The 13,129-nt window shown below is 33.1% G+C and overlaps 3 protein-coding genes across 3 annotated transcripts in view; 2 read left to right on the forward strand and 1 right to left on the reverse strand.

Annotated features, from left to right (window-relative positions):
* The window catches only part of LOC100634025 (microspherule protein 1-like), a 6,791-nt gene extending 2,799 nt beyond the window's left edge, over positions 1-3,992 (forward strand). Inside the window, exons 2-9 of the mRNA XM_003387671.3 lie at positions 294-338; positions 393-467; positions 516-625; positions 2,773-2,881; positions 2,928-3,066; positions 3,252-3,327; positions 3,374-3,411; positions 3,459-3,992. Coding sequence (XP_003387719.1) covers positions 294-338; positions 393-467; positions 516-625; positions 2,773-2,881; positions 2,928-3,066; positions 3,252-3,327; positions 3,374-3,411; positions 3,459-3,898 — 1,032 coding nt within the window. The 3' untranslated portion in view covers positions 3,899-3,992. The remainder of the gene's footprint in view (positions 1-293; positions 339-392; positions 468-515; positions 626-2,772; positions 2,882-2,927; positions 3,067-3,251; positions 3,328-3,373; positions 3,412-3,458) is intronic.
* A 163-nt stretch (positions 3,993-4,155) lies between these two features.
* LOC100632754 (COP9 signalosome complex subunit 8-like) lies at positions 4,156-7,852 on the reverse strand. The gene is made up of 5 exons (XM_003387663.2): positions 7,692-7,852; positions 6,998-7,068; positions 4,855-5,036; positions 4,456-4,563; positions 4,156-4,397 (listed from the first exon to the last, which is right to left on the reverse strand). Exons 1-5 carry the CDS (start codon positions 7,782-7,784, stop codon positions 4,255-4,257), a joined length of 597 nt encoding a protein of 198 aa, XP_003387711.1. The 5' UTR covers positions 7,785-7,852; the 3' UTR covers positions 4,156-4,254.
* Positions 7,853-12,938, forward strand: LOC105313294 (transcription initiation factor TFIID subunit 8-like). The gene is made up of 6 exons (XM_011406592.2): positions 7,853-8,010; positions 9,714-9,812; positions 9,855-9,917; positions 9,975-10,099; positions 10,728-10,887; positions 12,646-12,938. Exons 1-6 carry the CDS (start codon positions 7,875-7,877, stop codon positions 12,768-12,770), a joined length of 708 nt encoding a protein of 235 aa, XP_011404894.2. The 5' UTR covers positions 7,853-7,874; the 3' UTR covers positions 12,771-12,938.
* The last annotated feature ends 191 nt before the right edge of the window (positions 12,939-13,129 follow it).

The following is a 13,129-nucleotide window of genomic DNA, read 5'->3' on the forward strand; positions in this document are numbered from 1 at the left end:
GAGAATCGCTCAGTGAAGGAGAGCTCATATAAGCCATTTATAAGGCTGTACAACGTAAGATAAAAGAGTTGTGAGTGTTTGAAAATCATAAAAACGGCCGCCATCTTGAAAAATCAACCTCAATCCTACATATAGGCTACCGCCTATATAATAATGTCAAATTAACTAAAATTAATGCCATTAATCTTAACATGATGCAACTACAAATTTAACAGAATGTTTCAAATGTAAAAAGTTAAAAAGATTTTTCTCATTATCAATGCAGTGAGATTTTGTTTTGTATTTACTTTTAGGCTTCAAAATCTGGAACTGCTAGCCAGAAAAAAGTAAAGCCAAAGGTACTTTTATTTGTAGAGTGTTGTTCTATATACTATTCGAATGTGTACATGTAGTTTGTTTCTGCAGCTAAAGATTTAGGTCGATGGCGTCCGCCAGATGATCTCATGTTAATCAGCGCTGTCTTGCAAGTGAAGAAATGCCATTGTGTACATTTAACTAATTTTTGGCTCTTTTAGACTAATGATTTAGCTGCTGTGCATTTAGGGGTAAAATTTTCATGCAGGTTCACTCTCAAAGAAATAGAAGAAAGGTGGCATGCATTACTATATGAACCTCAAATTTCGAAGTGAGAATATTTTTATTGATCTAAACTTTATACTAATTGTGCTATAATGGTCTAAAGATGTTTTTATTATAGCCTTTCACTGTCAGTGTTTTGTATGAAAAATTAGCACACCTGGGTTGATGCTTTTTGCCATATTATTATTGTCGCATATGTGGCCCAGTTTGCAGGAGACCTAGATGTACATGTACATTGTGATGCATCTATGTACTGGAATATGAAACATTGATTTAGCACAAAATGTACACTATAAATATGAGTCTAATTTTGTTTATTTTATTGAAAACGCTGTGCCATTTGCTTAGAAGTTGATACTGGGAGGTTAATATGTATAGCCCTGATGTCCTTAAGTGATCTGAGGCCTTATTATTAACCTCAGGTTGTGGTGTGATCTTGCTGTATGGCTGTAGCATAGTTAGTGACTAAAAGCATCCAATTACCCTATGGGAAGTTCCTTGCATTATACATGCAAGGAACGACTAGTAACATGCAAGGATAGCAAATCCATGAATTTTCCATGCATGGTACATGCATGGAAAGTGCATGTTTCATGCTTATAGTGGTATTACATGCATGTACCATGCATGCACCCAGTATATGCATGCATGCACCATGCATGCACCCAGTATATGCATGCATGCACCATGCATGCACGCAGTATATGCATGCATGTACCATGCATGCACGCAGTTTATGCATGCATGCATATAATATATGCAAGCATACACCATGCATGCATATAGTATATGCATGCATGATATGTGAATGTACATAGTTTCATACATGTGAATGTACATTTTTCATAGTTATAGAACTAGTACTACTTTTACTAAAATATAGCTGTGAGAACTAGAAATACACTTAAACTACCTTATACTATAGTTTTACATAGTTTTACATAGTACATAATACCAGAACAAATTGAAATCTATTTCTGCACTAGCACTATAGAACTAAACTTATTAAAGACAAGTCCAGAGCAATAGAATAAAAACTAAACTCTAGAACTAGATTATTTTGAACTTTAGTTTTCAGAATTAAAAGAAATTATAGTACTACAATAACACTATAATTGATATGTACCAAAGTTTTGATACATACATGCATGCATGTACATATCAAAGCATGCATCACGTGCCTATACAAAATTTAAGCAGGTAGTTATTTTAGGCGCCAATAGGCGGGAGAAAACAAAAAAGGGGCGGATTGTTTATGTTACTTTGAATGGCTTATCTGTTATTGGACAATCCTTTGGCTTGGCTAATGTAGCTAGCACTTAAATCAAGATATCTAAATGGTGTCTTTCCACGAACTGAAACCATAAGCAGTTATGATGGTGGAAATAAAGTGGTAAGCATGTAGTAATGCTGCTATAGTTCCCTAAGATATACATGTATATATACATTAGCAAGATTATCTTTGTTCCTGGATACAGGTAGTAAAGCAAAAAGATTATCATGAAGACACAGTCTACTGATGTATGGACAGGACAAAAGGAGACTGAAGAGAGAGTTTAATTTTATCTATATTGCTTTAGCTGCCCTTAACTGAAAACTGACTTTATTTTTCAGTGATAAAGAAGTTAAAGCCATTAAAACAATAAGTGTATACATGTAAATGATGTGTATAGTACATGTGAAGTAACTTTTTGACACTATAGTTATTATTAAGAGTTACATGTATAAATAAGTGATTACCGTGGTCTATAAAGAGCATGCAAGGAAATAAATGCAAGGAACATGCAAGGAATTAACATGCAAGAAACATGCAAGGAAATAATGTGCAAGGAACATGCAAGGTCCTTGCAAGGAACATGCAAGGCTCTTGCAAGGAACGTAAAGTAGTTTCACGCAAGGCCCTTGCAAGGAACATGCAAGAAAACGTCCCAATTCCTTGCGCATCTCAGTACACGCAAGGAACTGCATGGTAACATGCAGGGAACATGCAAGGAACATGCAAGGAACTTCCTATAGGGTACTCTTGTAGAGCGAAACTTTATTAGATTTCTAAATTGACAGATTAGTATAATTGTAATTTTATATCTTACGGAGCTTTAGTGATACAGCTATTTCACTACATGCTATGAGTATCTGTCCTTTTATTATAAAGAAGTAAAGGGTTTATGAACAAACAATTTTTGTATTGTGTAGATTGGCTATTGATGCCATAAGAAGCTTACATCCTGGTGTTGTCACAATGGCACTGAACAATGCTCTTTGGAGCCAAGATGAGGAAATATGTCTTTCTAAAATACCATCTGTGAGTGTTTTCTTTTAAGCAATATTTGTATTACTTTATAGTATAGTCAGACCCAGGCCACTTAAAAACCTTTCAACAGTTGTTAGCAGATTTTCCTGCTGTGTTTCACCCTTGCAGATCAGCTACTTCGTTACATCATCATTGGGTACTTATGGGGCACTATAATCTGTTGTGTGATCAGCATGGTAATTATACCTTTTAAGTTTTTAAGGGAATTATGTTTTGCAACTTCTGCCAAGTTTCTAATATGTTAAATTTCATTATGCGAATTCTGTCACATGCCAAGTTGGTATTGCATGAAATTTGCCGTAATTGCAACCCTTAAAAAACACTGGTATATGGTACATATCTTGTTATTATCTTCTTTTAGTTGATGTTGTTCCTCCTGCTGGTAGTGTTGTCAACTTCTCTGATGCAGAAGATCTGCTAAATGATATGGAACTTGTGTAAATATGATGATTATATTTTATCTTATCTGTTGTTCTTAAATAGGAAATCTCAAGATGTCAAGGAGGAAGCTGTTGCACAGGGTCAGTTTTAAGAATAATGGACATACATAATAATTCTACTTTTATAGAACTTATGATATCTGACAGACAAGCAAAAAGGGAAATGCTACAGCTAGAGAAAGAGATGCCAGTTTGGAGTGAAATGTTAAGTGTGGCACCATCTCCTCTTTTTGATGAAGGTGTGCTAGCTATATTAAAGGGGCGTGTTGTGCAGTTCATGATGAGAGCACATGAAGTTACAATTGGACGGAAGTCAGAGTCTAAACAAGTGACATTTGACTTGTCACTGGAGGGACCAGCATATAAAATATCTCGTCATCAGGCTACTATCAGACTAAACAGTGATGGCATATTTACAATTAAAAATGAGGGAAGGCGTCCATTATACATTGGTGGACAAGTAGTTGTTACTGGTGAAACAGCACACCTTCAAGATAATCAAGTATTAGAAGTGGCTACATTCTCGTTACTAGTGCTACTAAATAATGACATATCTAATGTACAGTAACAATTATTTTGTCATTCATTCCTCAAGTAACTGTAGTGGCTGATTTTTAATTATAATGTGTTGACTTATATTCACAGATACATCTATACATGTACCTGTTATGTGTATCATATCTATAAGTGCATTAGCAGCATCAAATAAGAAAGCAGTCTCTGTCAGCTCAAAAATTGAGTTTAAGTGAATTAGCACACAAACCCACTCACTAACAGGATGGCCACTTTACCTTTGCCTATGCATGACTCAGGTAAATACATGTATTCATAGTGACACAATGTGTATTTTACTTAGTCATACTATGATTTTACCACAAATAGATCTACATGCACATGTAATGACGAAATGTATATGGTCCAACACTAATTTTCCAAAAATGAAACAATGTCAACTAATTCAGCTAATCTGGCCTGGGGTTCTTCAATTTCCTTTGTGCTAGATTTGGTCTTCTTTGGGTAAATTACAGATACTTTCTCATCAAATGTCCATCTTTGTTGTGCAGCAACTATACATTGAAAGTTAAAAACTTTACTTAATAATACATACAATGTATGGTACAAAACCTTCTAATGCTTGTTGTGACTCAAGTCCAAGCAGCACACAAAATTGATTGAGGCTGATATTTGAATAAGCACATCCAATTAGTTGCAGAACACGACTTCTAATTTTTTCTACAGAACAAAATTTTATTTTGTGATTACATTAAATTCTGAGCTGCAAAAGTTACATACCATTATTTATGGCATTTTAGTTTGGCAGCTGCAGTTTGAGGTTCAATAAGAAATGTATACTGGGTGTCGATTGTGTATTAATTATTATACTATTTTTGCAAAAATTGCTAAAATAAAGAGCAGTACACAGTGCTAGTGTTATGCAGTGACAGTATAGTCACAATACATGTACTACAAGTATATGCACTTTTAGAATGCCAGTACAATATGCATGTTGTATTAATATCATACCGTTTAACATAGCCAGTATAGGAACTATGTGAGTTGGCCAAGTTGTGTCCTTAATAAGTGAATATACGTCACTGAATGAATGAATCCAAAGTTTAGTACCAATTTCCCACAACTTTCCAATCTCTGGATGGCTGACTTTTACATCACCAGGAATACGTTTCCAAAGTAACTTTGCATGATCCCTAAAAAGTAAGGTAAGTACAAATCTGATCTCAAATTGCAGCATTGATACTGTATAGCAGCAAATTTTCGTTGACTGCTAATTTTCGTTTGTTTTGTTGGCCAAAATTTCAAAAGAAATTTTTAGACTATGAAAATTTAATGTAACTAAAATTATTGACCTGCAGCAGATCCACTTTTCACTTCAGCCATGGCATAGCAATCTGTGACATCATCAGGCTCGACACAGAAAGGCAATTCTTACTCCAACTGATGGGCTTTAATTGTCTTTTATATGTGGTAACCACAAACCATAGACATTCTTTCTTCTTAAACCATACACGTGGCACTAATTAAGTGGGTGTGACAGTGAATATTTATTTTAGGCAAAATGAAAATAAAATCTACGAAAATATCTCGTAAAGCCTGCTTGAAAGGATGACGAAAGTTTCTGGAACAAAAATTTCTTGCTATACAGCAACGATCATAGAAGATAACACTTGCAATATTATTAATACATGTACATGTATTTGGTGATTGTGCTTGTGGATGCATTACATCTGATATAAGGTGACAAATAAATTTGGCATTTTCAGCAAAATGTCAAATTAAGAAACTTTTCAATTATTGCATAATATAATGCCATGTGGAAGATGATAAATTGCTAAAATTTAGGCTGCCAACCAATTAGTTTAGTAAATTTTCAACACCAATAAATTTTACTACACAGATGTATGTACAGTTTTCGTATTGATAATTATGCTCTAGACTCACTTAAATGTCATGGAACATAAAAATACAGGATTGAAGTTTGCAATTGAACATGAATTGAAACTAATGAAAGTAACTACTGATTAAAGATTAAGCCATTAATGCAATTTTTACTCATACATGTACATGTGTACATAAAGCAGAAAAATGAGGCATATATAAATCTAAAAACTTGATACTTTTAGCTACTTTCTAGGTACTACATAAACGAATGGACATGCATACTGTAGTATTATGTAAGTATAAACTAACTAAAGCTCAGATAGGTTTATACATGTATGTATTTTTTTGTAAAAAAGCATATAAATGAGACGGCAGTTACATGTATCTGATCAAAAACTGAAGTGCAAGTCATCAGACAACTGTATAGTGCTTTATTTTCATGAAGCAAAACTTTGTTTTTTTCTCAGGTTAGTAGGCAACCGTAAAATTAAAGATCCGCTAAATGTTCAATTGCCATTAAAGGTGTGGCACTAACATTGTGAATCAACAAAGTTATTTCTGCAAAAATTGATTTTATCAATCCGCAAAATTTTAGCTCAACAAAATTAAAGCGCTTTACAAAACTACGGTATGTCCTTTAAAGCTCCAAAAACAAAATTAACTAAATTCTTGGAGTAGGTGATCATAGCATTTGCTAATAAAGCAATGAATTTGGATCTCTTCACAAAAAATCGAAAGTTTAGCCCACAGACAAAATCTGCTATACCTTCTTTATAGTGATGCATGAAAAATACTGGGAGAAAAGCAAATACATGTACTTCAATGTGTATCAAAGTGTATAGAGCAGAGAAACATGAGCTTAAAAATAAACACTAAAATTAATTATAGTTTGTAAATCTGTGTCATTGTACTTATAATAAATACAGCATTGTACAACTACATTGAAACTTTTATACCATATACATGTAGCTGGAAACTTTCAATGCCATTAACTTTGCTACAGTATAGCGCTTTATTTTGGCGGCGTTGTATTTTGGTGATTTTCCTGTAAAATTGTAATTGGCGGTATTTAATTTGTCAATTTTTGTGACCACGTGCATTACTAAGCATGCACATTAATAATTGGCAGTTTTAATATTGGAGATTCTGCTTCCAAACCACCAATCGCCAAAATAAAACTCTGCCAAATTAAAGCGTTATACGGTATATTCATGGATCTACCAGATTCGTGAAATAAAAATCTCCACAAATTTATATAATACAAACTTACAATTCATTTTTTAACAAATATACTGCCAAAAGACTTGAGTAAACATCTGGTACAGGATGACAATTTATAGACTATAAACAACAATAAAGATAATGTCACTGAGGGTCAGTTAATGGCTGCATTTAAATTTTTACAAATTTACATGGTCATGCATTCGGCATCACTTTTGATACCACAATATCATTAAGGGTAGATAATAAAAAATATTATTATCTACTCCTGGTATCACGTTAACTACAAAAATATAACTTAGTTATGTAGTAATTTTAGTTGCACTTCTCCATCGAAATCACTGGCAACATGGGTAGGAGTTAATTGATTCAAAATAACTAGCCTTTTTCTATTATGACCAATCACTAATGCAGACAAACACAGATGCTGTCAATGGGGTGATGACAACCACATTGGGCAGGGATGGGAGTTTCCAATTCCTTTCATTATTCTAATAATGAATTACATAAAGAAGACAGCCCCACAAGTGTTATGGCTAAATTATAAACACTAAACCCTAACCTACATCAAGAGGGCACACCTCTTCTGGGATTGGCTGCCAACTTTAAGATCCATGGTCCATCACTTGACCGAGTCTTGGCCAAGGCTTTTCCAACCTGCAAGACAGCACTAGACCCACATTGTGTATATACATACATACTATACATGTAGATGGCTATGCATTATAATTATGAATTTTTACTTTTAGTTCAGTTTCTTCACAAAATACAGCAAGGCCGTCTATATCACCAGATGAAACGAAGCTTTCAATGTCACTTTCTCCAATCTCATTCATGGCTTAGTAGGATCTTGTGTCTTAAAATTTTTTAACAGTTTCAGTTCTCCAAACTCGAAGTGGTGTGTGAGGTGTGGTGGTAGGTGGTGCATGCTAGGGGCGGATCCTGGCAAGCCCACTTTAGAATTAAAAATGGAGTCTGCTGTGGCTGCTATGTGCGTTGAGGCAGGATATGTCTCTGCAAACCGTGAGGCCATTGAAGTACTTGCTCAAGTATTACAATCTTGTAAATTTTTGCCAACATTATATTTTTTTTGTCTATTGTTACATTTTGCAACACATGGGTGTAGACTGTATATGTATATACATAAGTTTAATTAGTCTGGATAACCATTCGGTAACTTTAGGATGCTTTGGGATGGAAGACGGTACTGTGAAAGAGATGTAGAAACTATATCCGTATCCCAATCCTAATAGCATATAAAACCTAAAACATACCAGTTCCTGTGCCGTCTTCTTCATGCGATCCTGCTTTGGGATGTGTGGGGCTAATATTGCATAAAAATTAATGCTGAAAAAATTAATTCCCATAAATTCCCATAAATTCTTGTTGGCTTTAGGCCTTAAGGCAGGTTCTCAATATGATGCATGCACGTGTGTCACGACCGGAAGTTCTGTATAAACCAATGGGAGCACGTGTCAATGTGTCAGGTTAAAAACTTTCTATTCTGATGCAATGACGCATACTCCCACTCATCTCTACAGCACTTTTGGTTATGACGTTTGCACATGAAAAACAGTGCGTCATATTAGGAACCCACCTTAAGCCTGTAGCTCCCACATTATGTACACCCATATTAATACACACACACCCTTTTGGTGATGTCGTACATGTTTAACTTTATGAATTTTTAATGAATGCTAAATTTAAGATTCCAATTAGTTATGTTTGAATTAGGTTTTGTGCTGGCTGAATTCCATTAAAACTAATACTGATAAATTGTATGTACATTAAAATTTTCTACAATAATTTAAAAAACATGAATTTGCGGCTACAGAATGTATATGGGATGTTTGACACATGATACATGTGCATATATGTAGCTTTGCTTTTTTGATGCAGATTACTAGCATAATGTTGTTCACAATAAAGCTAATAATGATGCTTGCTTATACATGTATGTTTGCTATTAATTTTACTGTTCCTGGTGTATGATTAAGAGCCAAGCAGTCTAGCAGATACATTGTGTTGTAGGGTTTTTATTGATCATTATATGTGTACAGAGAAGTCACTAAAGTGAGATAGAGTGGCTCAGCATTGCACTATAATGACAAGTGAGATAGAGTGGCTCAGCATTGCACTATAATGACATAGTGCCACAGCTTTATTGTATGTATTTTGATTTTGTATGTACATGTATTGGTAATAACGTATAGCTTGTTGTTTTTGAGGATAACAGATTTTGCAGATTTTTCAAGATTTGTGAAATTAAGTTCCTTGAAAATCAATTTAATATGGTAAAAGATAGCAGAATAGGAAAAATTCTTGAAAATTAATTCCACAAGCTTTTGAATATGGGTTATTTGTGAAATTATTATTCACAAAAAACCTGCTATACGGTAGCTGTTTATCTGTTAGATTGATCTCAGTCTACTTCATGTGTTGTTTATTGCACAGGAATTTATTTAGTTGATTTTTACATGTACATGCAATTTAAGTCATGCATGTAGACTATCCTTGTAAAATGCATGTTCTATAATTACTGGCTCTTTTGTTATAGCATACAGTCACGATTTTGATGTACAATTTATGTGATAGTATTTTGTCAATGCACTAAAAATAATTTTTGCCAAAATTAATTTTAATTTTCATTTTATATTTTGTATTTTAATGTTGTACTAAGTATATTGTACATTAGATGCTTTTTTACTTATAACAAGTAACTATATGGTACTTTGTGCATTTACAAAACAATGTATATTTTGTAGATATTAAAGAGATTGGTCACACATCAAATGTCTATTGTGAAGTTGCTCAGCGATCAGTTCCAACTGTATCTGATATTCATTTAGCATTTATTGAACTAGGTTTTATTCAATAAGTTGTTTGTCATTTCAATTTTGTTTTAGGAGCAAGGTTTATGAATTTGGAAGAGTATGCTCAAAGACCTCAGAGAAGGCATATACCTCGACGTATGAATGTTATTAATACATACACATGTATCTGTAGTATTTGTTTATATTTTTTAGAGTTACGTAGCTATCCTAATTTGCCTGGCAAGGTTTTACAAGTTGGATCTCATAAGAAGCATCCGCCACATATTTCTGCTAACTTTCCATCTTATCCTGACAATCATACTTTTTTGAAAACTCCAGTGAGTTTTTAATTGAGTAATCGTTTTACATGTGTTGAAATTGTGAAGCAATACACATTTATTTATAACAAGTTTGCCATTGATTCCCTGTTTTTAGTGCAGTTTTAATGGTTTTTATTAAGTTTCATTATAGTCATACTGAGTATTAGATCATGTTCCAATTTTATCAATAATTATTTATGGCAAAATTATTATGCTATTGTGGAAGAGCTAATTTAATGTACATGCGAATAGATTAAAATTTAACCTTTTTATAGTTAGCGTCTGTACTTTATGTTTTTAAAATTATTAAGTAACAGGATTTTTATAAAGTTTGAGTTGTGTCTGCTGATTGTTGGCTGTATTTGTAAATACCTGGTATATAGTGCCGTATATTTTTTCGTGATTCCTGACTGCCTGCCATTTTGGTGGGATCTTATGGTATTTATACTGTTTTATACCAGGGTAAAGGAACTGGCCCATTTCATATCTGAATTATATCCCCACAATGTACATGTATTTACAGATTAATGTCATGATTGTTAGTGTTTCACATGGACCTACTTAATTGCTTATGTAGTCTGTCACAAAAGTTTGGTTCTGAAAGGAGCATTTGAATAACAAAAGTTTGACTAACAATTTTTTGTAGACATACAGTGTACCTGATTCTGACTATTGCATCCTGAAAGAAAAAATGGCCACTCAAAATAAATGTTCAAGAGAAAATCTTTCAACTTTAATTTCGAGAGTTTGTCCATCAATTCCTGTCACTTGCCACTCTCTTTTACATGATATTGATGTATATAAAGGTATGTTTGCATGATTTTTGTTGCAGTCATTTTAATATTAATTTTTTTGAAACTGAGGTTTTTTCCTTCTGCTTTAAAAATAATCCTTGATGTTTCTCTCCCGTTGGGGTAAAGTTTCTTTTTTAAAATTGTCTTAAGTGTACTTCATTTTGTTTACACTATTGGTATTGTTACTGTTACAAGCAAATAGTAACATGAGTAAGAACATTAAGATAAGATTGTAATAATTCTTGTTCAAATGCAAACCTATTGGGAATTTTAACCCAGCTTTTTGTGCACACATGTACTGTAGTTCTTTTTCACTTGTACACTCACTTGTACATGTGCAGTACATGTATGTAGTTTAATCCTCTAAAAATATCCTGTATAAAAGATTTTTCATTGTTTTAATACAGTGCATGCCATGTAGTACATGTACATGTATCTTAGTAGTCTTATGTAGTATTTCAGACTTTCTGTTGATGCATATACATGTACCTTTGTATGTGTGTTATGCATGCGTTATGTACTGTATTTCACCTTTGAATTTTATTTGCCTGTAAATGTACTAGCAGCTGAAATTACTTTACAGCAAAAATAAACCAATACATTATTTGACCATAGACTATATGCATGCATGTATATGTGCCCAGAAAATGAACAATGAAGCAGCTGACAATAAAGCATGTAGAAAGTTTGTAGCATTCAATGGGCCAGTTCTAAAAGAGTACATACATACCAACCAAACAAATGAAAGCAAAGTAAAAATAGTTATAAAAATTGTTTAGTAACCTAATTACAACATTTTTATTAGAGTTCTCCTGTGACAAAACCCATTACTTCCTATATTGTCTGGACAAAAAGTTATTGTGCTAGAAAAATGGTGCTACAGAAAATGTTGTTTCTTGACAACAGGATCTTGAGTTCTTGACATTTCATAACAAGATTTATATTGTAGATAATGATAGTGAATTACAGGAGGAATGAACCGAAGTAACAAAACAGGCTTGCAAATGAAAGTGAAATAACTTTCTTAACAGCAGGGATTCTTTCAGTGACCTAATGCCACTCCCATGGAATTGATACAGGGGTCATTGCGTTGTGACTTATTCTGGTGCATGTGTATGCTGTAGTCTCGTGAGCCAGACCATTCCCCAGCCTAAAGTGGACCAACCAAATGACTGTAGGCTGGGGAATGGTCTAACTCACGATACTATGTATTGTACATGTATATCCGTGATTTGACCTCATTAAATGTTGAGTTTATTACGTATGAGTAGCAACATTGTTGTTTTATTATAGGAGGTCCAGATCTGATTGATGCATTCATTTTTGAGAATAGATACAATTACTAATCACTATTTAACTTTATGATAGCTAAAGCATTATTATGCATGTACATGTAGGTCATATAAAATACATGTAGTTGTTTTTTAAGATGGTGATCCTTTTTCATTATTCAATCTCAATTGTTGTTATAAATATTTATATAGTTTGAGGACTTTTGTCTTATTTTCTGTTGTGAATAAAGAATTTAATTTGTGGTTTGGACAAATTAATGTACTTTACTAAAATGTTTGTCATTGTTAATGAAAAAGCTACGTTTACTAAACAACTATTGCTGTATTTTGTTTTATTTTTGTAATACCTATTTTTAAAATTTTTGTTACTGGTTATTATGAGACATGTTGGACTCGCAAGGCTACATGTATTACATAGGCTTTGTTGTTTGTTACAATTCAGTTATTAATTTCTTCTACTTTGATTTATACAATGTAGTTTTATTACCAGAAGCATCAGAAAAACCAGCTTTTATTAATGGATTAGTACCACAGGAGATTGATCTGGCTCAAATACAGAGACAAGATGAGCAGAGTAAAAAACTTGGGTGGACTAATAATTGAATTAATATTCTGTCAATGCTTCATGAGATTTTACAATGTACTTTCTTTGTGGCTATGCCAACAGTCAAGACTTGGCAAAATGTGAATTTTTTTTACAATTTTACATTATTGATATTAATACATTAATGTAGATTATTCTTACTTTATTGGATCTACATTGTAGATGCACATCTAGATCTAAAATAATTAATTAATAAATTATTATGTATACATCTATGCTAAAGAACTGAAGAAGGCAAGCCTTGTGAGAATACATAATATATTACTAGATGTCTAGTTATTTATTATCTACATTTACTCTTGATGGTATGATTTGATCACAAAATTCTAAATTAGCAAGTTCAGGGAAAAGTTTGCAG

This window comes from Amphimedon queenslandica, unplaced genomic scaffold (assembly GCF_000090795.2).
Source record: "Amphimedon queenslandica unplaced genomic scaffold, v1.1 AMPQUscaffold_13329, whole genome shotgun sequence".
NCBI lineage: Eukaryota > Metazoa > Porifera > Demospongiae > Haplosclerida > Niphatidae > Amphimedon > Amphimedon queenslandica.